At 39.1% G+C, this 26,721-nt stretch overlaps 1 protein-coding gene and 1 long non-coding RNA gene across 2 annotated transcripts in view; one reads left to right on the forward strand and one right to left on the reverse strand.

Moving 5' to 3' along the window:
* LOC135463097 (uncharacterized) overlaps positions 1–5,258 on the reverse strand; it is a 29,096-nt gene extending 23,838 nt beyond the window's left edge. The window contains exons 1-2 of the mRNA XM_064740417.1: positions 4,864–5,258; positions 2,096–2,264 (exon numbers count right to left, since the gene is read on the reverse strand). Of these exons, the coding sequence (XP_064596487.1) occupies positions 2,096–2,219 (124 nt within the window). The 5' untranslated portion in view covers positions 2,220–2,264; positions 4,864–5,258. The remainder of the gene's footprint in view (positions 1–2,095; positions 2,265–4,863) is intronic.
* Positions 5,259–5,498: 240 nt separating this feature from the next.
* On the forward strand, positions 5,499–26,721 carry LOC135462934 (uncharacterized). Its single transcript, XR_010443509.1, has 5 exons — positions 5,499–5,658; positions 11,632–11,729; positions 19,629–19,705; positions 22,024–22,069; positions 25,994–26,721. It is a non-coding gene; the product is annotated as an uncharacterized LOC135462934 (long non-coding RNA).

The raw sequence follows: 26,721 nt of genomic DNA on the forward strand, positions 1-26,721 counted from the left end.
AGTGAATGTCAGAGCATGCGCACTAATAATACTGACAGTACCATAGAGTAGCCGTGCGGATGTGAACAGTGAATGTCAGGGCATGCGCACTAATAATACTGACAGTACCATAGAGTAGCCGTGCGGATGTGAACAGTGAACGTCAGGGCATGCGCACTAAGTCACACTGACAGTACCATAGAGTAGCCGTGCGGATGTGAACAGTGAATGTCAGAGCACGTGCACTAAGTCATACTGACAGTACCATAGAGTAGCCGTGCGGATGTGAACAGTGAATGTCAGAGCATGCGCACTAATAATACTGACAGTACCATAGAGTAGCCGTGCGGATGTGAACAGTGAATGTCAGGGCATGCGCACTAATAATACTGACAGTACCATAGAGTAGCCGTGCGGATGTGAACAGTGAACGTCAGGGCATGCGCACTAAGTCACACTGACAGTACCATAGAGTAGCCGTGCGGATGTGAACAGTGAATGTCAGAGCACGCGCACTAAGTCATACTGACAGTACCATAGAGTAGCCGTGCGGATGTGAACAGTGAATGTCAGAGCATGCGCACTAATAATACTGACAGTACCATAGAGTAGCCGTGCGGATGTGAACAGTGAATGTCAGGGCATGCGCACTAATAATACTGACAGTACCATAGAGTAGCCGTGCGGATGTGAACAGTGAACGTCAGGGCATGCGCACTAAGTCACACTGACAGTACCATAGAGTAGCCGTGCGGATGTGAACAGTGAATGTCAGAGCACGTGCACTAAGTCATACTGACAGTACCATAGAGTAGCCGTGCGGATGTGAACAGTGAATGTCAGAGCATGCGCACTAATAATACTGACAGTACCATAGAGTAGCCGTGCGGATGTGAACAGTGAATGTCAGGGCATGCGCACTAATAATACTGACAGTACCATAGAGTAGCCGTGCGGATGTGAACAGTGAACGTCAGGGCATGCGCACTAAGTCACACTGACAGTACCATAGAGTAGCCGTGCGGATGTGAACAGTGAATGTCAGAGCACGTGCACTAAGTCATACTGACAGTACCATAGAGTAGCCGTGCGGATGTGAACAGTGAATGTCAGAGCACGTGCACTAAGTCATACTGACAGTACCATAGAGTAGCCGTGCAGATGTGAACAGTGAATGTCAGAGCATGCGTACTAATAATACTGACAGTACCACAGAGTAGCTGTGCGGATGTGAACAGTGAATGTCAGGGCATGCGCACTAATAATACTGACAGTACCATAGAGTAGCCGTGCAGATGTGAACAGTGAATGTCAGAGCATGCGCACTAATAATACTGACAGTACCATAGAGTAGCCGTGCAGATGTGAACAGTGAATGTCAGAGCATGCGCACTAATAATACTGACAGTACCATAGAGTAGCCGTGCGGATGTGAACAGTGAATGTCAGAGCATGCGCACTAATAATACTGACAGTACCATAGAGTAGCCGTGCGGATGTGAACAGTGAATGTCAGAGCTGGGTACAATAAATGTTGTCATCAAGTAACAGTCGGTATGTTAACAATCATCATTTTGATCATGCATACATACCTTGTTCTTCCAAACGCCGTACTCAAGAATATTTCACTTATACGACGGCGGCCAGCATTATGGTGGGAGGAAAACGGGCACAGCCCGGGGGAAACCCACGATCATCCGCAGGTTGCTGGCAGACCTTCCCACATACGGCCGGAGAGGAAGCCAGTATGAGCTGGACTTGAACTCACAGCGACCGCATTGGTGAGAGGCTTCTGGGTCATTATGCTGTGCTAGCACGCTAACCGACTGAGCCACTGACGCCCCGTTCTTCTTCCAAATGAGGTTATTGGCTCATGTGATTGTAACGTTCCTTACCATGTGATGGTAACGTTCCTTAGCTGTGATTGAGCTTACATTTTCAAACCTGATCAACCCCTCAACTGGTCATGGGTTTCCACTGGGCTTCATCTGGTTTCCTCCCACCATAAGGCCGGCCATCGTGGTATAAGTGAAATATTCTTGAACACATCCTAAACCATCAATTAGACAAATTGATAAGTTAACCAAACCTGATCATCAGTTTGATTGAGCCTTACATTTCTTGATGTGATCGTCTTGTTGAGCGTGTCGCCGTAGTGACAGATGTAGTCTTTCTTGAGCCTGCACACTGTCCGTGGCCATGGCAACCAATGATAAATCTACAGGTTTGACTTCATCCATATTCTGTGATCTTGCGAAATTGATCTTGATTGATCTTGTTGAGATCTGCAACAACGAAAACATAAGGAGGATTTGAAATCGTAAATGCTAATGGTGTACAATCTCACAATCTCAAAGTGCATATTTTTCACAATTAAATTGGGAACTCAAGATATCCATCACAAAAAAAAAATCATGTACATTTTGATATTGAGCTTGGAAGTTAGACACAATTAGGCCAGACTTAATATTTCCTTGCTGAGCATAATCTGATCCTATGTACATGTATACCTATCATGAAAACTTGTGTCAGTGGGTAGAAAATTCATTTCTTCCTTTTTGATTGAAACAAAATTAAAAGAAATTGACAGGGACAATAATTTTTTCTTCAAACTCTCATCAAAGCTTAAGAGTCTGGTTATGTTCAATTAACATATTTTTGCTGATGCCCTTTAGAATACTTGAAGAGCTGCTGAAGCACAGATGGTTCACAGACCACCATATCATTACTGCATGGGACAAAGATGGTTCACAGACCACCATATCATTACTGCATGGGACAAAGATGGTTCACAGGCCACCATATCATTACTGCATGGGACAAAGATGGTTCACAGACCACCATATCATTACTGCATGGGACAAAGATGGTTCACAGACCACCATATCATTACTGCATGGGACAAAGATGGTTCACAGACCACCATATCATTACTGCATGGGACAAAGATGGTTCACAGGCCACCATATCATTACTGCATGGGACAAAGATGGTTCACAGACCACCATATCATTACTGCATGGGACAAAGATGGTTCACAGACCACCATATCATTACTGCATGGGACAAAGATGGTTCACAGACCACCATATCATTACTGCATGGGACAAAGATGGTTCACAGACCACCATATCATTACTGCATGGGACAAGGATGGTTCACAGACCACCATATCATTACTGCATGGGACAAAGATGGTTCACAGACCACCATATCATTACTGCATGGGACACAGATGGTTCACAGACCACCATATCATTACTGCATGGGACAAAGATGGTTCACAGACCACCATATCATTACTGCATGGGACAAAGATGGTTCACAGGCCACCATATCATTACTGCATGGGACAAAGATGGTTCACAGACCACCATATCATTACTGCATGGGACAAAGATGGTTCACAGACCACCATATCATTACTGCATGGGACAAAGATGGTTCACAGACCACCATATCATTACTGCATGGGACAAAGATGGTTCACAGACCACCATATCATTACTGCATGGGACAAGGATGGTTCACAGACCACCATATCATTACTGCATGGGACAAAGATGGTTCACAGACCACCATATCATTACTGCATGGGACACAGATGGTTCACAGACCACCATATCATTACTGCATGGGACAAAGATGGTTCACAGACCACCATATCATTACTGCATGGGACAAAGATGGTTCACAGACCACCATATCATTACTGCATGGGACAAAGACCTCACATTATTCTCATCCCCAGTGCCATATGACAATTATCACCAGTCTTGATGAGCGCATGTAGGTTAGCAAATAATGATATTAAAGGCTAATGCTGGAAAAATTACAAGGTGAAAGAAGGACAGCCATTGGTCTATTTTTCTGTTAGAGGCATTTGTCAATTGCTGGAATACAAGAAGCAGTTTCAATACCAGCCTCTGTCAGGCATTTATAGATTCCTCTGCTCTCACTGCCCATGAGGACTGCGAAGACTAACACTGGTTAAAGACCATTTGTCTTCCAACAATGCGGAGTGCTTATCTGAATGTCACATCTGGTAAAGATCTTCCATCACTTGGCAAGGTTCAGTAGCCTACCCTGGCCACTACACTTCTTTCAATGAATAAAACCGACTGCCATTATTGTATAAGTGAAAAATTCTTCAGTCTATGGCTTTAAACAGCAATGAAATGAATACATTAATAAACAAATTAAAAAAGACATAGTACATTAGTGTGACTTTTGTTGCCTGACAAACAATGAGGGTGTGTTTATGGATATGTCCCTATGATGTATATTATGTCTGCGATGTGTCCATGGATGTTAGGTATGTTAGCAATATTGTCCTCGGGTCTGATACTCCAAAACCGGTACTGATGCTCCATTATTGATACTCCGTTGCTCATACGACATTACAATACTTCTTATCCCTAATGTGCAGCTCATTACTGAGACTTTAGTGTTTAACTTCTTATGGTGTCATACAAACATCCGTCACTATAAAACATATATGGTGAATGCATTTGCATTTATTTATTAATTTGATTCATATTTTACAACGTACTCGATTATATTTCATTTATACAACGGCAGCTAGCATTATGGTGAGAGGAATCCAGACAGAGCATGGTGGAAACCTACGGCCATCAGCAGGTTGCTGACTGACCTTCCCAGGTAGGACTTGAGGAGAAGACAGCGTGAGCTATGCTTGAACTCACAGTGACGGCATTAGTGAGAGGCTCCTGAATGGATAGTGAAAAATTACTGATCAAATACGGACCCACTGCCTGTAATAAGTAGGCCCTATACAGATATGTACTGGCCAGATCGCAGGTACATAATATGTATATATTGAGCTTAATTCCGCCCCTTTTCTACACCTTAGGGTATACTTACACAGCTGTGAATTAAGAAGACTTTCTCTTTGAATAATCCAAACCATACAACGTCGTCGGCTCAACAGTGGTGCCTAATCACAATCCATTCCACCCCTCCGATAGATGGAAGGCATTAAAGCTGAGAATCGCTGGTGTCATGTTGTTGGGAAATCCACAGAGCCTCGTTTTCGGCCTAAGGCGGTCGTGCCTTAGGGGGAATCCCCAGCCAGATGGCATGTATTTTTTTTTTAATTATGCGACATACAAAAGATGTCAGCGCTTCTCCATCGATCACCCGCTGCACATTTATTCTTTTAGAGGACAACCAATTGCCGTTGGTAAAGATTAGCGGTAAAACGCGGTTGGGTCTTCAAAGTCCGTGGACTGGAACCGTTGCTTGGGCAGTGCTCATTCAGGATTCCGCTACTGGGTGGCGCTGTAGTCTGCGCAGGGATATATCTGAAGTTACCAAATGAAAGGAATTTTATTTATGTCTTAAAATACGATTCATCTAAATAAAAACTTCATCGTAAAAGATAACTTATTATCGACTATGGTATTTACTAAAACATACCTAAAGTTGGTTTTATTTCTGAGAACTACTTGTTTTTGCGTAGGCATATTTGGGGTGAGACGGTACTTAATGTTTGCGTAGTAGTGACGCGTGCTGCATTATAAAAAGCAGCGTGACAACGCAAATTCTATTGAAAGTGTTCAGCCGTCTAGAGACTACCAGATCGCAAAAGCCTGCTAGGTTAGTGGGATAAGTCACACAAGAAATCATCATGCCAGCTGAAGTTCATGTCGAATACTGGTAGGTGCTGACTACACGGTGTGTACGATTGTATCACTGAACGTTGTTGTAGTAATGGTTGTTGAGTTACTTACATATTGGTATGATCACACGTCAAGTACTTGATGATCAGTTCGCACCCTGTGGTCCAACTCATCCTTGTTTAACGTGACAGTGACTCGTGCACATTAATTATTTGGCTGTCGTAAATACAAAGTTGCAGATTCTTTCAGCAAGCAGAGTCTCCACATTACATATCATTACGTTAATTTTTGGTACAATTTTGTTCGGGCATATATGACCCCTAAACCAGCGTCAGAGCGCAATTCATTTAAAAACTTGATGCAGTTGTTGTGATAGTTTTTCACTGTAAGATATTTGGCAAGGGTAGGTTTTCAAACCGAGAGAGCTTTGACAATGGTTTGAGGCTAGAGCAATCTGGGACTAGTTGGGTTGTGTGCGACACGGTGGTTACTGGTCTAGTTAGGTGATTGGCTCTGAGATACTTTGCTCCTAGTGACTCACACCAGCGACATAGAGAAAATCCGACTATGGCAGTGCTTCCGTAGCATTTCTGCTTGATGCAGATTGCAACTGTAGTGATGCCCAGGCTAAATTGGAACGTGTGGGGATCAACTTCCAGCTTTGAACTTGGTGACATTGGCAGCAGTGGTTGGTATGTTAGTCCAGTAACCTACATTGAAGCATTTGCAGCCATGCCACTTACTTACAGTAAAATGTGAACTGAAAATGCCAGTTTTGCGTTTGTGCATAGTCATTGTGGCAGAGCAACAATTTCATATCTTGATGGGACTGGGCCCGATAGCACATTTGGTAGAGTGTTTGCTTCGGGAGCGGTAGGTCCAGGGTCAAGCCTGGGTTGAGTCACACGTACGACTTTAAAAGAGGAAGCTGTAACTTCCTCGCTTGGCGTACTTGCCTTCGGCAAGGCGTCTCAGTGAAGCAGCACTAGATAAAAGAGCAATGGAAATCTGTCCTGCAACAAGGAGGCACATTATATGCACTCTTACTTCCTTCGTCGTCATATGACTGAAAAACTGTAAAGTACGACGTTAAACCCCAAGTGCTCGCTCACTCACTCTATCTTGATGATGCATTAATTCAAGCATGCCACAAATAGGGAAATACATGTAATAAGAAATTTAAGAAAGCTACACCAAGATTAGGTCATGTTTTTTTTTTAGTTTGACGAGTGAAATTAGCCAATTGGAACAAGTAATGTAAATCTTCTACCTTTTCTACTAAAGTGCTTTTTTCAGTGGAATATATGCGTACAATTATTATGAAAATGACACCAAAACTGACTTGTTTGTGTCACTAATAATGCGAGATTCATTTGCTAACATTTGCTAAATTATGGGCTGTTTAGCCATATATTTGTATAGAAATCGATTGGTAAGAGAGTTTCATTTATGTCTTGATATTAAACATACAACACCATTACACTTAGCACAACACTACACTTTGCATAACATTACACTTCACACAACGTTACAGTTTGTATGATATTACACTTCACACAACGTTACAGTTTGCATATTACACTTCACAAAACATAACACTTCACACATTACAGTTTGTATGATATTACACTTCACACAAAATTACACTTTGCATGATATTACACTTCACACAACTTTACACTTCACACAACTTTACACTTCACACGACATTACACTTGCATGATATTACACTTTACACGATATTACGCTTCACACGACTTTACACTTTACATAATATTACACTGCTTACCAATACACTTCACATTTACCCATTCATGAAGTACAATAGTTACAGCACAATTCATTATTTTTTTGAAGTGGCACATTTTGGTTGATTCATTCACGTTATGGGGCTACTTAAGAGGTGTTTATGTTCACGTTGATTAATGTGTTATCAGAAAACGTTAGAGTGTTGGCATAACATTTAAAAGTATAAATTTCTGTATGTATACGTGTGTATATTTTGTATACCGTCTTTATACATACACTTTGTTTTATTTATTAATATTCGTGTGAATAGACCAGCCAGCGTCACCTGTCATGACTGTAGATTACACAAAAAGTTAGGCGTTGATACCAATCAGCTGCATAGCTTAAGAAAGTCTAATAGTTCTCACTTCAACGGTTAGAATAGTTGAGGTAGATTGTCTGTATACATACGTAAAAGTCGTAAAATTTTGTCTGGTCGTTTCCTCGAGGCTCTTCTCGGGTTTTCTCCCACCAAAATGCTGGCTGACATCACATTTAAGGCAAATATTGAGTGCAGCTTAAAACACCAATCAAATAAATAAATAGTTTGTCTTCATAAAGTGCATTTTTAGAGGTAAGTTAATGTGAAGATTATTGGGGGAAAAAACAACCATTTTAACTTATTTACAGTACAGTAAATTGCCTAATATTTCACCCTAAAAATACATTTTTTAAGGCAAATAAACATCACATAATGCTTATAAATGGTGTTGAAACTCACATATTTCCATTTGGATATAATTCTTTGTGTAGTTGTCAAACAAACCTCAAAATGCCTTTCTAAGATCAGTAGATCTCACAGAATCCGGTTAAACGTGCAACTTAGTGATGGATGAAATTTGAGCTCAGTCACAATATATAGTATCCACACAAAATATTCCTTCAGGTCAAATAATACATCTTTGCTGCCAAAACATCACACAGCTGTGTAAAACAAAACCATGGGATTCATGCACAAGTGCAAGTAGAAGTAGAGATTTGTAGAAAAAATATTTTTGTATTGTTGGAGCAAAAATACTAAATTCAGTGGTGCTAAATTCTGTCTGTGCCAGCAGAACAATTGTCCACATATTGATCAAAGCTTTCAAAGCATGCTTTGTTCTGTGATGCATGTCTTACATTTGTTACCTACATGTGCTGCCCCATTCATGCATTATTCGTAAAGGACTGCAGTAGAGCGAAGAATTTGAAGGTTGTAACAAAGAGAAGCCAAAACTTCTTTAGTCAAGAAAGTCTGACTTTACAGCAGCTTTTATTAGTGTCTCGGGCTTGTTGCATGTCATACCTGTTCACAGATACACAGGTACATGTTGGTTCTTGCATCGTGTAATTTATGAACATGAAGGACTTTACAGCAGCTTTTATTAGTGTCTCAGACTTGTTGAATGTCATACCTTGTTCACAGGTACATGTTGGTTCTTGCATCGAGACCAGAAATTAGGGCTTTCTACACCAAATTTTAGAGTCAAAATTACAGATACTAATTTTTGTACAGTAAGCACTAATGAATGTAAGGAATTTGTTCAAAGGTATGTAAAGTTAAATTTGGCAGGCAATATTTCCTGTAATTTGAGTTTTTGAGGGTATCTTGTAATTTGGGTATGCCAAAAGGGTATGAAAATACCTTTGTGTTTGGCCCTGTCATGGACTTGTATGATTGGGATGTCCTGTGTTACTCTCGTGTTATATGTGCTGTAGTCAGGAATTAGCTTAAAACCACCATAAGATTGTCATTTAACAAAACTTGGATGTGTTTGCAAAGCAAGAGTTATCTAGAAATACAGAATATTAGCTAAATTTAGGCTAAATAGTTATGAAAACTCAAAACCTTATCATCAGCCCATGGAACACGTGGGAAACATTATACAAATTGTTGAACAAGAAAAATTAGGATCACTTACCCTCGTGTTTTGTAATTGATGGGCGCAAGTCAAGAGATAAATCTGAAATAGCTAAGGGTTTCAACAAATATTTTAGCTCTTTGGCCTCAAATCTTGAGTCTACTATACCTTCAGTGGAGAAAATCTTTTCAGATCATCTTGGAAATCCTAATGACAGTAATTTCTCATTTCCATACATTTCACCAACAGACATCTTTAATGCTCTAACATCCTTGAAATCTAATGCTGCTGCTGGACTAGATGGTATCCATATGTCTAATGTGAAACTTGTTTTTGACTGTATATCGGCTCCTCTAGCCCACATTAATTATCTGTCGTTCTCATCAGGTTCAGAAGGAACCATTCCACCCAGTACGCCGCCTGCTCATTATTTGACAAACTTATGACCGCTATGGAGAACAAGAATTATACTGTGGCTATCTTCCTTGACTTATCAAAGGCTTGTGACACTGTGAATCATAACATTCTTCTTTCAAAACTAGATCACTATGGCTTCCGGGACCTGTCAAAGGACTGGCTGGGTAGCTACCTGTCAAACCGTACATGATGTACATCCTTCAGCAATGTATTGTCTGAATCCACAGACGTTACATGTGGTGTACCTCAACGGTCGATTCTGGGACCAATCCTTTTCTTATTATATATCAATGACATATCAAAAGTAACAGACGTCCTAAATATTATATTCTGTGCAGATGATATCAGCACAACTTATTCCTGTGAAAATGTTGATGAGGCTCTCAAGACTTAATCTTATGAGCTATGAAAGGTGACCACTTGGTTCTGTGCAAACCGCCTTTCACTAAATGTTAACAAAACAAAGTATATGTTAATCTCGCCCGCGAGTTGACATAGACCACAAATTACTGTTCCCTTGAATGTTTCTGGGACAGAGGTTAAACGAGTCAGGGAGTTCAAATTTCTTGGTTTTATGTTTAACGAAAAGCTAAATTGGACGTCACACATAGACTGTATTCGTAAAAAGGTCTTGAGGAATCTAGGTATATTAAACAACATTAAGGACTGGGTGAATAATAAAACACTATTTTAAACACGTATAAGTCTCACCTGCAATAACGTGCTGTTCGAATTGTGACTATGTTTAGGTCCCTAGAACACACAAAGCCACTTTTTTGTACTCATGAAATTCGGCCCATATCTGAATTGAACATTTTTTCTATTAATATGATATAGGATAAATTTTTTATCACCCAGAAGTATAAAGACCTAGCTTTAATAATTACATTATTACAAACAATGACGTACGTCACTATGGCACAACACGTCGGCCATTAGATCTGTATCGAACTCCCTTTAAAAGTAATCTGTCCTATCGTTCACTTAAAGTAGCTGGCCCTCGGGAATGGAACAAACTCCTTTCATACTACGCAATATTCAGTTAATTTCCTTATTCAAATCTAAATTGAAATCGTATATGCTGCAGCACTTATTCTCCGTTTAGGCTAACACCTGTATATATTATTTATTTATTTATTTACTTTTTTCACAGGAACAGATAATAACCATGTTGACAATCACTATAGTTCACATGCCTGTATTATATACAAATTGTATGTTAATGGGTTAGAGCAAGCTCCATGGAGCTATATTTCCTCCAGTATGTTTCTGTATGTTTATTTGAATTGTTTGTTTTATGTTTTGTATATTATATTGGTGAATAAACAAACAAACAATACATTCTTGATGAAGTCATTGGTTACATGAGTTTCAATGTTTTATACTCTCTTGAATTTCGGCAGTTACATGTATTTTCATGTTTCTGACTTTCTTGTTTCAATGGTTACACTTCTTTCTCTATTTCTTACCTTCTGATTTAAGTGGTGTAAGTGAGTTTCTTACTGTCTTTTCAAGGGTTACACTTGCCTCGGTGGTTTTTACTTTTCCATTATCATGTTTCCAACTGTTTCACTGTTTCTGACTTTCTCGTTTCAGTGTTTCCAATGTTTCTGACTTTCTTATAAGGGTTACACGTGTTTCACTGTTTCTTACTTTCTCATTTAAGTGGTTTTACGGGTGTAAGTTACAATTTCTGACTGTCGTTTCAGAGGTTACACTTGCCTTAGTGTTTCTGACATTTCCATTACAGTGTTCCAGTGTTTCTGACTTCCTCATTTCAGTGTTGCCAACTGTTTCGCTGTTTCGTACTTTCTCATTTCAGTGTTTCCAACTGTTTCACTGTTTCTGACTTTCTTGTTTCAGTGGTTACACTCATTTCACAGTTTTCTTATAATAAGTTGTTAGACGTGTTTCACTGCTTCTTACTTTCTCATTCTAATGGTTTTACGTTTTTCTCGTTGTAGTGGTGCCTGAGGGTACGAGCCCCGGTATCGGGAACTCCGTGATGAGATATTACAGGACGTTCCCGATGCTAAGGTCACCGGGTCAGTGGGCAGAAGTTGTGAGTATCAGTACAAATAATACCTTTAGTAAAAAGGCTCATTTGGTTAGTGCGCTAGCACAGCGTAATGACCCAGGAGCCTCTCACCAATGCGGTAGCTGTGAGTTCAAGTCCAGCTCATGCTGGTTTCTTCTCTGGCCCAAAGTGGGAATGTCTTCCAGCAACCTGCGGATGGTTGTGGGTTTCCCCAGGCTCTGCTCGGTTTCCTCCCATGCACCATAATGCTGGCCCCATCGTATAAGTGAAATATTCTTGAGTACAGCGTCTAGCACCAATCAAATAAATACCTCTGGAAAACATGATAACAGAAGAGACCACCTTTTTGAATTCCCAGGTGTGCCGTCATACATGTAACACAATTCCAAATGTTCACATTTCTGAAAAAAAAAATTCTGTGCTTATAAATTTCTCTTTCAGTAACTTACCCAGAATATACATTGTCGAGCAACAATTTTCAAGTCATTTGAAATCTTGACCTATGCCTTTAAGTTCTCTTCATGATCTCAAGGACAGTACTATATTCATGTATATGTACATGTAGGCCTGTTTTTCTTGTGTACTTTGTAGCAGGAACTTGTACAACTTGCTTATCACCAGTTTGACATTTAATTGACTACTTTATCACTAATTTGACATCTTATTGGCTGGTTTGACTACTTTATCATTAATTTGACATCTTATTAGCTGGTTTGACTACTTTATCATTAATTTGACATCTTATTGGCTGGTTTGACTACTTTATCACTAGTTTGACATCGTATTGACTGGTTTGACTTGTTTGTCACTAGTTTGACATTTTCTTGACTGGTTTGACTGCTTTATCACTAGTTTGACATCTTATTGACTGGTTTGACTTGTTTTTCACTAATTTGACATCTTATTGGCTGGTTTGACTACTTTATGACTAGTTTGACATCGTATTGACTGGTTTGACTTGTTTGTCACTAGCTTGACATCTTATTGGCTGGTTTGACTGCTTTATGACTAGTTTGACATCATCTTGACTGGTTTGACTTGTTTATCATTAGTTTGACATCTTCTTGACTGCTTTAACTGCTTTATTACTAGTTTGACATTTTCTTAACTGGTTTGACTGCTGTATCACTAATTTGACATCTTATTGGCTGGTTTGACTACTTTATCACTAATTTGACATCTTATTGGCTGGTTTGACTACTTTATCATTAATTTGACATCTTATTGGCTGGTTTGACTACTTTATCACTAATTTGACATCTTATTGACTGGTTTGACTACTTTATCACTAATTTGACATTTTCTTGACTGCTTTAACTGCTTTATCACTAGTTTGACATTTTCTTGACTGGTTTGACTGCTTTGTCACTAGTTTGACATCTTGTTGACTGGTTTGACTGCTTTGTCACTAGTTTGACATCTTGTTGACTGGTTTGACTACTTTATCACTAATTTGACATTTTCTTGACTGCTTTGACTGCTTTATCACTAGTTTGACATTTTCTTGACTGCTTTGACTGCTTTGTCACTAGTTTGACATCTTGTTGACTGGTTTGACTGCTTTGTCACTAGTTTGACATCTTATTGACTGGTTTGACTGCTTTATCACTAATTTGACATTTTCTTGACTGCTTTAACTGCTTTATCACTAGTTTGACATTTTCTTGACTGGTTTGACTGCTTTGTCACTAGTTTGACATCTTGTTGACTGGTTTGACTGCTTTGTCACTAGTTTGACATCTTGTTGACTGGTTTGACTACTTTATCACTAATTTGACATTTTCTTGACTGCTTTAACTGCTTTATCACTAGTTTGACATTTTCTTGACTGGTTTGACTGCTTTGTCACTAGTTTGACATCTTGTTGACTGGTTTGACTGCTTTGTCACTAGTTTGACATCTTGTTGACTGGTTTGACTACTTTATCACTAATTTGACATTTTCTTGACTGGTTTGACTGCTTTATCACTAGTTTGACATTTTCTTGACTGGTTTGACTGCTTTGTCACTAGTTTGACATCTTGTTGACTGGTTTGACTACTTTATCACTAATTTGACATTTTCTTGACTGGTTTGACTGCTTTATCACTAGTTTGACATTTTCTTGACTGGTTTGACTGCTTTGTCACTAGTTTGACATCTTGTTGACTGGTTTGACTACTTTATCACTAGTTTGACATTTTCTTGACTGGTTTGACTGCTTTGTCACTAGTTTGACATCTTGTTGACTGGTTTGACTGCTTTGTCACTAGTTTGACATCTTGTTGACTGGTTTGACTACTTTATCACTAATTTGACATTTTCTTGACTGGTTTGACTGCTTTATCACTAGTTTGACATTTTCTTGACTGGTTTGACTGCTTTGTCACTAGTTTGACATCTTGTTGACTGGTTTGACTGCTTTGTCACTAGTTTGACATCTTATTGACTGGTTTGACTGCTTTATCACTAATTTGACATTTTCTTGACTGCTTTAACTGCTTTATCACTAGTTTGACATTTTCTTGACTGGTTTGACTGCTTTGTCACTAGTTTGACATCTTGTTGACTGGTTTGACTGCTTTGTCACTAGTTTGACATCTTATTGACTGGTTTGACTACTTTATCACTAATTTGACATTTTCTTGACTGCTTTGTCACTAGTTTGACATTTTCTTGACTGGTTTGACTGCTTTGTCACTAGTTTGACATCTTGTTGACTGGTTTGACTGCTTTGTCACTAGTTTGACATCTTATTGGCTGGTTTGACTACTTTATCACTAATTTGACATTTTTTTGACTGCTTTAACTGCTTTATCACTAGTTTGACATTTTCTTGACTGGTTTGACTGCTTTGTCACTAGTTTGACATCTTGTTGACTGGTTTGACTGCTTTGTCACTAGTTTGACATCTTGTTGACTGGTTTGACTGCTTTGTCACTAGTTTGACATCTTATTGACTGGTTTGACTGCTTTATCACTAATTTGACATTTTCTTGACTGCTTTAACTGCTTTATCACTAGTTTGACATTTTCTTGACTGCTTTGACTGCTTTGTCACTAGTTTGACATCTTGTTGACTGGTTTGACTGCTTTGTCACTAGTTTGACATCTTATTGACTGGTTTGACTGCTTTATCACTAATTTGACATTTTCTTGACTGCTTTAACTGCTTTATCACTAGTTTGACATTTTCTTGACTGGTTTGACTGCTTTGTCACTAGTTTGACATCTTGTTGACTGGTTTGACTGCTTTGTCACTAGTTTGACATCTTGTTGACTGGTTTGACTACTTTATCACTAATTTGACATTTTCTTGACTGCTTTAACTGCTTTATCACTAGTTTGACATTTTCTTGACTGGTTTGACTGCTTTGTCACTAGTTTGACATCTTGTTGACTGGTTTGACTGCTTTGTCACTAGTTTGACATCTTGTTGACTGGTTTGACTACTTTATCACTAATTTGACATTTTCTTGACTGGTTTGACTGCTTTATCACTAGTTTGACATTTTCTTGACTGGTTTGACTGCTTTGTCACTAGTTTGACATCTTGTTGACTGGTTTGACTACTTTATCACTAATTTGACATTTTCTTGACTGGTTTGACTGCTTTATCACTAGTTTGACATTTTCTTGACTGGTTTGACTGCTTTGTCACTAGTTTGACATCTTGTTGACTGGTTTGACTACTTTATCACTAGTTTGACATTTTCTTGACTGGTTTGACTGCTTTGTCACTAGTTTGACATCTTGTTGACTGGTTTGACTGCTTTGTCACTAGTTTGACATCTTGTTGACTGGTTTGACTACTTTATCACTAATTTGACATTTTCTTGACTGGTTTGACTGCTTTATCACTAGTTTGACATTTTCTTGACTGGTTTGACTGCTTTGTCACTAGTTTGACATCTTGTTGACTGGTTTGACTGCTTTGTCACTAGTTTGACATCTTATTGACTGGTTTGACTGCTTTATCACTAATTTGACATTTTCTTGACTGCTTTAACTGCTTTATCACTAGTTTGACATTTTCTTGACTGGTTTGACTGCTTTGTCACTAGTTTGACATCTTGTTGACTGGTTTGACTGCTTTGTCACTAGTTTGACATCTTATTGACTGGTTTGACTACTTTATCACTAATTTGACATTTTCTTGACTGCTTTGTCACTAGTTTGACATTTTCTTGACTGGTTTGACTGCTTTGTCACTAGTTTGACATCTTGTTGACTGGTTTGACTGCTTTGTCACTAGTTTGTCATCTTATTGGCTGGTTTGACTACTTTATCACTAATTTGACATTTTTTTGACTGCTTTAACTGCTTTATCACTAGTTTGACATTTTCTTGACTGGTTTGACTGCTTTGTCACTAGTTTGACATCTTGTTGACTGGTTTGACTGCTTTGTCACTAGTTTGACATCTTGTTGACTGGTTTGACTGCTTTGTCACTAGTTTGACATCTTATTGACTGGTTTGACTGCTTTATCACTAATTTGACATTTTCTTGACTGCTTTAACTGCTTTATCACTAGTTTGACATTTTCTTGACTGGTTTGACTGCTTTGTCACTAGTTTGACATCTTGTTGACTGGTTTGACTGCTTTGTCACTTGTTTGACATCTTGTTGACTGGTTTGACTGCTTTATCACTAGTTTGACATTTTCTTGACTGGTTTGACTGCTTTGACTGCTTTGTCACTAGTTTGACATCTTGTTGACTGGTTTGACTGCTTTATCACTAGTTTGACATCTTGTTGACTGGTTTGACTGCTTTGTCACTAGTTTGACATCTTGTTGACTGGTTTGACTGCTTTATCACTAGTTTGACATTTTCTTGACTGGTTTGACTGCTTTGACTGCTTTGTCACTAGTTTGACATCTTATTGATTGGTTTGACTGCTTTATCACTAGTTTGACATTTTCTTGACTGCTTTAACTGCTTTATCACTAGTTTGACATTTTCTTGCTGGTTTGACTGCTTTGTCACTAGTTTGACATCTTGTTGACTGGTTTGACTGCTTTGTCACTAGTTTGACATCTTATTGACTGGTTTGACTGCTTTATCACTAGTCTGACATCTTGTTGACTGCTTTGTCACTAGTTTGACATTTTCTTGACTGCTTTAACTGCTTTGTCACTAGTTTGACATTTTCTTGACTGGTTTGACTGCTTTGTCACTAGTTTGACATCTTGTTGACTGGTTTGACTGCTTTGTCACTAGTTTGACATCTTGTTGACTGGTTTGACTGCTTTATCACTAGTTTGACATTTTCTTGACTGGTTTGACTGGTTTGACTGCTTTGTCACTAGTTTGACATCTTATTGACTGGTTTGACTGCTTTATCACTAGTTTGACATTTTCTTGACTGCTTTAACTGCTTTATCACTAGTTTGACATTTTCTTGACTGGTTTGACTGCTTTGTCACTAGTTTGACATCTTGTTGACTGGTTTGACTGCTTTGTCACTAGTTTGACATCTTATTGACTGGTTTGACTGCTTTATCACTAGTTTGACATCTTGTTGACTGCTTTGTCACTAGTTTGACATTTTCTTGACTGCTTTAACTGCTTTGTCACTAGTTTGACATTTTCTTGACTGGTTTGACTGCTTTGTCACTAGTTTGACATCTTGTTGACTGGTTTGACTGCTTTATCACTAATTTGACATCTTGTTGACTGGTTTGACTACTTTATCACTAGTTTGACATCTTGTTGACTGGTTTGATTTGTTTTTCACTAGTTTGACATCTTATTGGCTGGTTTGACTGCTTTGTCACTAGTTTGACATCTTCTTGACTGGTTTGCCTACTTTATCACTAGTTTGACATCTTGTTGACTGGTTTGACTGCTTTGTCACTAGTTTGACATCTTGTTGACTGGTTTGACTGCTTTGTCACTAGTTTGACATCTCCTTGACTGGTTTGACTGCTTTATCACTAGTTTGACATCTTGTTGACTGGTTTGACTGCTTTGTCACTAGTTTGACATCTTGTTGACTGGTTTGATTTGTTTTTCACTAGTTTGACATCTTATTCGCTGGTTTGACTACTTTATCACTAGTTTGACATCTTCTTGACTGGTTTGACTTGTTTATCACTAGTTTGACATCTTATTCGCTGGTTTAACTACTTTATCACTAGTTTGACATCTTATTGGCTGGTTTGACTACTTCATCACTAGTTTGACATCTTATTGGCTGGTTTGACTACTTTATCACTAGTTTGACATCTTATTGGCTGGTTTGACTACTTTATCACTAGTTTGACTTCTTATTGGCTGGTTTGACTACTTTATCATTAATTGTTTGTACTATATGTTAATGACGTATTTTTATGTAGCCTAACCAGCACAATTGAATTATATGCTGACGATACGACCATATACCTGAATACCTTAGAAACTGCCTAAAATCAAGATCTAGAAATTATAGAACAATGATGTTTTAGGAACAAAATGTTTATCCACACAACCAAATCAACTGCTATACTACTTACTACAGAACCAAAACTAAGAAAACTGAATAACAACATCAATATCCAAATTTGTAATAATACTTTAACACAGATCCCCTCAGATAAAATATTAAGATTGAATATAGATAAATTATTAGGATTAAATATAGATAAAATATTGGGATTGAATATAGATAAAATATTGAACTGGCAATCTCATATTGACTTCATATGTCGGAAAATCTCTATGAAACTTAATGTACACAGACAGGAATGTTCTTAGCAAGAATGCAAAATTCTTGTATTATAACTCCTTTATCCTACCCCATACTGACTACTGCTGTACAATTTGGGGTAATGCCAGCAATAACCAACTTGGAAGAATAACAAATCTACAGAAGCAAGCAGCAGGTATAATAACCAACTGCCATTACCTCACCCCAACTGCCTCTCTCCTTGATGAACTAAACTGGCTGTCTATTCCTGACCATATCACTCAACAAAAAGCCACTTTCATGTATAGAATAATGCACTTCCTCTCTCCACAGAAACTAATTGTGTCTCTCTTCAAACCCTTAACTGATGTAACACCCAGACAACTATGCTCATCGGCAAATGCTAATCATTTCATTCCTAAACCCAAAACGAACTATCTCAGCCAAAGCCTTAGCTATACGGGCCCCAAAATATGGAATGTTCTTGTAGCTAATCCAAGAAATTTGCCATCTGTTCCCTCTCTCCGTTCAAATCACGTGAAAATGATGCTTAACTCCCAACTGCCACAAAACTAAAATGTGTGTAAATCTAATTTTGATGCTGTCAATTTATCTGTTATGGTTTGTTTATATTTGATGATACATGTACCTTCAAACGTATTATGCTAAATTGATGTCTTCTCCTTTCTTGTAAAAATTGTCATCTTTGTCTGTATTCTTGTGTTATAAACTTGGGCTAAACTGTGATCCTGTCACCAGACTACTGTAAATTTATTTGTTTTCCTTTCATTTGTATCTAATTAATTGATGATTTCTTTGATATGTCACATGTAAGTCGATGTGTCTCTTTTTCTCCTGTAACTATTGTAAGATAATGTATTATATAGTGGGCCTCTGGGAAGAACAGTTCTTGAGAACTGACAGAGCTATGCCTACATTTGTATCATAATTACCCTCTGAAAATAAAGTTATACATACATACACACACACATACATACATACACACATACACACATATATTTATCACTAGTTTGACTTGTTTTTCATTGGCTTGACATGTTATTGACTGGATTGATATTTTAATGACTGTCTTGACATTTTAATGACTGTCTTGACATTTTAATGACTGGTTCGACCTTTTATTGACATTTTTGCCTCATTGATGGCTGGTTTGACATTTTATTGACATTTTTGACTGGTTGATGGCTGGTTTGATTGGTTGATCATTGGTCACAAAGTTCTTCACCTGTTTTCATACTGTTTTCTGTTTCCAGCCTCGTTTGAGGTAACTATCAATGGCCAGCTGATCTTTTCCAAGCTGAAGACGGGCGGCTTCCCGAAATGGGATGATGTAAGTACTTTGTGTAGTTTCACCATGACAAATCACCCTGACAAATCACCATGACAAATCACCATGACAGTGGCAGCTGTTTTACTGACCATTAATGCTGAAATTACATGTATTACTATATTGTTGTGGATTTCTTATGTATTGGGGACTGTTTGTACCAGTTACTGGGGGCTGTTTGTACCATGTGCTGGGGGCTGTTTGTAACCAGTAGTGGGGTGTTGTTTGCACCTAGTGCTGGGGGCTGTTTGTAACCAGTAGTGGGAGCTGTTTGCACCAAGTGCTGGGGGCTGTTTGACATTCTACATTTCAAGCAAACTTTATAACAGCTTACATCTAAGTATACCTATCTGAGTGATCGGAGTGTATTTATAGCCATGTTTGAGTTATTGTATGGATGTGTGTTTGTCTTTTAACTTGTCTTTGATAACTTTAGAAGTGATTTGAGGCTTATGAACATGTCATATACATATGCACAATATTTTAGTCCGCGTTTTATTTGCCTCAGATAAACGGCCCTACCCCCCCCCCCCCCCCCCCACCGCCCCCCCCCCCATCCCCCCCCATCTCTGCCGTCTACGGTAAATGACCCTGAAGCCTGCCGTACACATGAGAAGCTTGCTGAGCTATCGACCACGAGAGGCAGGCACCTGAGGTCTTTCCCCCACGTGCGGCGAAGTTTTAGTGAGATTTTCAGCACGAAAGGCAGTGAGGAAAGTATCCATCGTGTTTGATATTTTGTGCCTCGAGAGGTCAAATTCTCACTGTGTGCGAACACTCTGCGCGGACAGCTGAGCTGGAAGACTCAGCCGGCCAATAAAAATAGCTTATCGTAGCACGTGACTGTAAGCAGCATGGCCGCCATCAAACACGTTATGAATGAAGTCCTTTTGGATGATAACTGCGTTGAGCTGTGGCAGGACTGCCATAGTTTGTATGCCGTGAACACGGCAGAATTTAAAAACAGAGATCCAGTCCAGTTTGTTGCATTTCAACGGCGTCGACGGAGACATAGTAACAGCAAAAGTAAAAGCAACCCATCTTCCTGTGTTTCATTGTCCGCCATTTTGAGCACTCACGTGGGATAGTTGAGAGTCACGTGGTATATTAGAGCGAAAATATACTGACACGAATGCACCCTTGTGCGGTGAAGCAAGTGGAGAGTAAATTGCTGTGCTGACCACCTCTCGTGATCGATAGCTCAGCAAGTTTCCCTCGTGTGCGCCTTGCTTAAGTTGTGCCCCCGCTGTACATTTTTACCTGTGCCCCAGCTGTACATTTTACCTGTGCCCCAGCTGTACATGTGCCCCAGCTGTACATTTTACCTGTGCCCCAGCTGTACATTTTACCTGATGATTTGTGTTCTTTTCATCTTAGAAAGGTTTTTTTCTTGTTTGGCATGTTCCATTAGAAAGCTGGTGCCGCTGTCATACTACTGAAAAATTCTTTAGCCCAGTGTAAAACACCAATCACATAAATAAAAAGATGGCGTCAGATAAGGGACAGAGGATATGCTGTTATGTATGTGAGAGAGTGAGAGTGAGAGAGAGAGATTGCAACATTTGTAGCTTAAGATGTTACAGTGTTTGTCACACACCATGGTAACATATAGTACCTTTTGGGTTCCTCCTTCATCATTTATGCTTTCTGTAACTTGATGTCTAGCTTGATTTTGAACAATCTTGTACTTTTAACTTCATTTTCATACACATATTAATCCCTGTACTTAACCAACAACATCAATGGTAAACTATGATATTTGCGTTAAGTCTACTGGTCAGTAGTACCGCTTGATTAGATTGGGAACCCTTCATTTTGTGAGAACTCAAATGGTTCGTAGGTGTGGCCTCAGGCAGAATACGTGAAAGCTGGAGCAAAAACATTAAACATAAGAGACTATTTGAGCGGATTTTGTTTTTTAGGCCAAACATGTTGCATTGATCTTCCCCACAGCAGTTGACAACATTCAGTGTTGAATGTGTGGCCCATTCAGATGTATGTGTCACTATTTCATGTCACGTGGATGAGATAACCCTCTGACGAAAGGTCACCTTTGGCAGCATGGTCTCGTCCTGTCACAAGAAGACACAGCACCTGTTCACAGTGACACACCTATTAGCCTCATAATCATGGGACCGAGAATTTGTTAAGCCTGATGTAAAAACCCAAGCATACATACATACATACATACATACATGCCCTGCCCCTTCTCCCCTCTGTCCCCCAACCCCACACACCTCCCACATACTAATGTGCTCACCTGGAATTCACAAATCTCACTGTTGATGACGTAACACATTTCCCTTTCCTTGATGTTCCAGGTGATAGCCGCGGTGAAGAAAGCTTAAGAAATGACGATATCTACATGTAGGTAAACCACAGCATTTATCCCACAGCTACATGACATAATACATCTTTTATAAAATTTATTTGGATTAAGTGTTTTTCGTGCCATATTCAAGGATACATAACTTTATCATGTTTGTGCTGGTGACGAGGTTTGTGAGTAGAGGAATTTCTGGAAGAAAAGCTGTTAAACTTCAAGAAGATTTTCCCCAGAGTCTTCTTAATGTCACCCACCTATAGACCTCCTGTCACCCTCCTGTAGACCTCATGTTACCCACCTGTAGACCTCATGTCACCCACCTGTAGACCTCCTGTCACCCTCCTGTAGACCTCATGTTACCCACCTGTAGACCTCATGTCACCCACCTGTAGACCTCCTGTCTGCCCTAGACTTTTACAGTAACTGAAACATTCTTGGGCATGGTGTAAAACTTAAAATTGTACATAAAAAACATCTGCTTTTACAGTAAAGGAGGAGAAAATCAAGTGCCCTACTTCTAATTTTTGGGACACTTGGTCTGCTCTTTTTAGCCAGAGTACATGTAATTGTACAAGGGATATTTAGTTTCTTTCTTGTCACGTGGTTAAACCATCTAATGAACAACATACTAATGTCTTTACTTTTCCGAAAAACTGGGGAAAAGTGTAATATTCTGCTCTTAGTGCTAGTAATATCTGTCCCAAAAATTAGAAGAATTTGTTGAGGGTTATGGATGCAAAATTCTATCTGAAAACATGCGATTGTGCTCATTTTAAGGTTTGTACCAGGAAAAGTGCAGTGTTCAGATTGTATGAAGGTGGGCTTTATTGTGTTTATGGAAGGGAAGGTCTGCCAGCAACCTGCGGATGGTAGTGGGTTTCCCCCCGGGCTCTGCCCGGTTTCCTGCCACCATAATGCTGGCCACCGTCATATAAGTGAAACATTCTTGAGTACGGCGTAAAATGCCAATCAAATAAATAAATAAAGCTGACTGCATATTTACCACCCCAGAGTACATTTGGTGAAACCTATTCGTGTAGAATTGTATGTAACTAAACTTATAAAACTGTTAATTAAATGATGTGATATTGTACACAGTTTACAGTGAAAATAAAATCTTGGTAGAATGCAAAATGAAAGATATGGTCCATGAAACTCACATTCCAGCCTCACAAGTTTGCTGCACATTTCCTGATAAAAGTAATATCTTCCAAAATTAGTTAACTTACTGTAGGGAAAGTTTTCTGTGGCATTTCATATAACACTTTATAATACTATAATACTTATTTCTTTTCTCCTCCTCTTGAGTGACTCTCCAGCTGCACATGAAGTGAACTTACTTGTACTAACACCTCCAGCAGTGCTAATACCTCGAGCGGTGTAGCACCTCCAGCAGTGCAAGCACCTCCAGCTGTACTAGCCCATCCAGCTGTACTAGCCCATCCAGCTGTACTAGCCCCTCCAGCTGTACTAGCCCCTCCAGCTGTACTAACACATGGTTCTATTATTATGGAATAATATAATCTGAACTGTTGTGATGACATTACAGATTTTGCTTTGCCATATTTCTGTGCAGTATTTTGGACGATACGTTTCACATCTTTGGTTGTGGTAGTATGAAAACTCCTCCATTATATCATGTAAGTCACCCGTCCCGGTAGCCTCTCTGTAGTATGAAAACTCCTCCATTATATCATGTAAGTCACCTGTCCCGGTAGCCTCTCTGTAGTATGAAAACTCCTCCATTATATCATGTAAGTCACCTGTCCCGGTAGCCTTTCTGTAGTATGAAAACTCCTCCATTATAACATGTAAGTCACCTGTCCCGGTAGCCTCTCTGTAGTATGAAAACTCTTCCACTATAACATGTAAGTCACCTGTCCCGGTAGCCTCTCTGTAGTATGAAAACTCTTCCACTATAACATGTAAGTCACCTGTCCCGGTAGCCTTTCTGTAGTATCCATGTCCAGGGTAGTTTTTGTTGCAAAGCCTTCCTGTTCCTGTAGTGGCCGGGATTTACGTGGATTTTATTAATACAGCAGTAGCGGAATTCTCAGACAGGGATTTACGTGGATTTTATTAATACAGCAGTAGCGGAATTCTCAGACAGGGATTTACCTGGATTTTATTAATACAGCAGTAGCGGAATTCTCAGACAGGGATTTACCTGGATTTTATTAATACAGCAGTAGCGGAATTCTCAGACAGGGATTTACCTGGATTTTATTAATACAGCAGTAGCGGAATTCTCAGACAGGGATTTACCTGGATTTTATTAATACAGCAGTAGCGGAATTCTCAGACAGGGATTTACCTGGATTTTATTAATACAGCAGTAGCGGAATTCTCAGACAGGGATTTACCTGGATTTTATTAATACAGCAGTAGCGGAATTCTCAGACAGGAAAACTTCATTTTTACTGATTTTTGCATCAAAAGCAATAAGCCTTGATCCTCTTTATATTCTAGAATCTCAGCTTGCTGTAATTCTTCTACCTTTTCACATGTTTGCAGGGTGTTTATTCAGACATATTTAGAAGGTATTATTGTATGTTGGCAGATAAAATAACACTTTTTGTGAAGCCCTGAAACTGGCCAATCCAACCAATGTAGTTTTGTCTCTTATAATGCGAATAAATTGCCCAGAAAGTTGCTCTTTCATACACAGTATGCGAGAAGGTTGAGGGAATTAAGGTATTAAAGCTTAACTCTACACATCCATTGACTACATATCTTCATGAGTATTTTACAAGGAGAATTCTTGCCTTTGTACATGTAGGCATGTAATATGTTATAAAAAGCATTTGGTAATCAGTCTGGTTGATATTTCTGATTTTCCTCCCCACGAGCGTGCATCACGCTCAGCTGGTGACCAGCACTAGATGTCTTTGTCACTGCTTGTCAGAAGATTTCGTTGTTTTGAAGTGTGTGTGATTTGTGTTGACGGTGACGTGTTGTGTTGACGGTGGCATTTTGTGTTATCCAAATAAAACTTAGGATTATTCTATGCACCTTGTATCTATGGCAACTAAAACGTACAGCTCTTTAAACTTTCCTTTGTGCCTCTTTGGGGAGAGACAGAAATCAATGAAAAGAACTTTTGCTCTAACTTTTGGCTTACCTGTGCAGCCTAAGCCATCACCACTCTCACCACTGACTCTCACCAGAAACAATGGACTCTTCTTCTTATTGTTGTTGTTGAGGTGTCTTAACGCTGGATGTCTAATATAATGTAATTGTGCAAACTTGTATGTGTTACACTATACAAAATAGTCAGGGGATATTCTACATACAAGTAACTGAGCACAGCTGTACGTGTAGGTATTCAAATCTATCATTAAATCGCCAGTTTATCAGTAACATTTAGACTTGTGCTGAAGGAAATGATCAATAGAAATGATAAGGTTTAGTTGTGAGTTATGCTGTGAAATGGATGGAAACTGATAAGGTTTAATGTAAATTTGAAATGAACCTCAACCATATTTCACCAGTAAGCAACAGGTCCTACAGTATGTGTAATTGTAAACATAAACCAATGACGACTTCTAAATATTTATTTTATTATTTAATGTAATATGTTAAATTTTTAATTTATTTTATTCAAGTTTAATCGTTGTTTTAATTAATGCCCTACTGGAAAAGTTTTCATTTCTACAAAAGTGGTCAGTATTTTGGGTGGAAAACCAACCCGCATTTGACCAATGAGGATGCATGTTTAAACTCATCTCTCATTGATTATAGTCCTTTCAGTCCCCTTACAGTATTTTTTGTTGAATATCACAAGGTTCATGAGGATGATGGTGGGTTTATCTACCTACAAACTCTTCCCTCCCCTCCCCTCCCTGCCCTGCCCCATCCCGTCCGGTTCCGTCCCGTTCCGTCCATCCTTTCCCGATGGGAAAGGGAGATAACCTTGGTTTCAGCAGAAAACGTTATGTCAAACTATGGGTGGTGTCTGTTTCCAGGTGACAAGAGCAGTCCAAACTGTCCATAAGGGGGGAAAGGCAGAGGAGATCACGGACGCCCAGAGCCCAGGCTGTCGCATTTTGTAGATAGGGAAGGTCAGGAGAGGACTGTGTTAACTGTTCGCACGTACAGCGGTTATGAGTGACGTCTTTATAATGACAGCAGGCTGGGAAATCTCAGAACTCGGTCAGCTTGATGAATCCTAAGGACCCTCGTCACCCCTGTTCGTCCAGAGTTTGCACGGCCCCTTATCCTGCATAATGTTAAACATGACACTAAAGACTATTTATTCAGTTTGTTGTATGAAATATTTTTATTACAATTCTCATTTTGAACGATGCTCGGTGTCTTGCTTAAATGTCATATTGTGTGTGAAGTGTTTACAGTTTGGTAAAGTTAATGACAAATTTTCCGAAATCTAATTTGAAAGTTTTAATTCAGCAGAACTTCATCTGGTCAAATATTTTCAACATATTCTACTGTCCACAAAGAATGTTTTTAGTATTTACGGTGAGGAATACAAAATTTCCCTGACTCTAAATGACGTAAGATCTGTTTTAAAATTTGGACTGGTTGTGATTTTGACTCGCTCTTTTAGGGTGATGTCCACTGTCTCAGTCCATCAACATCCACCATTGTCCAAATTTGTTTTCTCGTGTTAGTTTCTCAGGGAAACACTGTATCGTTAAAATATGCAAATTACATTGTCATTATGTGGGAACTGAAA

This window comes from Liolophura sinensis, chromosome 2, assembly GCF_032854445.1.
Source record: "Liolophura sinensis isolate JHLJ2023 chromosome 2, CUHK_Ljap_v2, whole genome shotgun sequence".
Taxonomy (NCBI): Eukaryota; Metazoa; Mollusca; class Polyplacophora; order Chitonida; family Chitonidae; genus Liolophura; species Liolophura sinensis.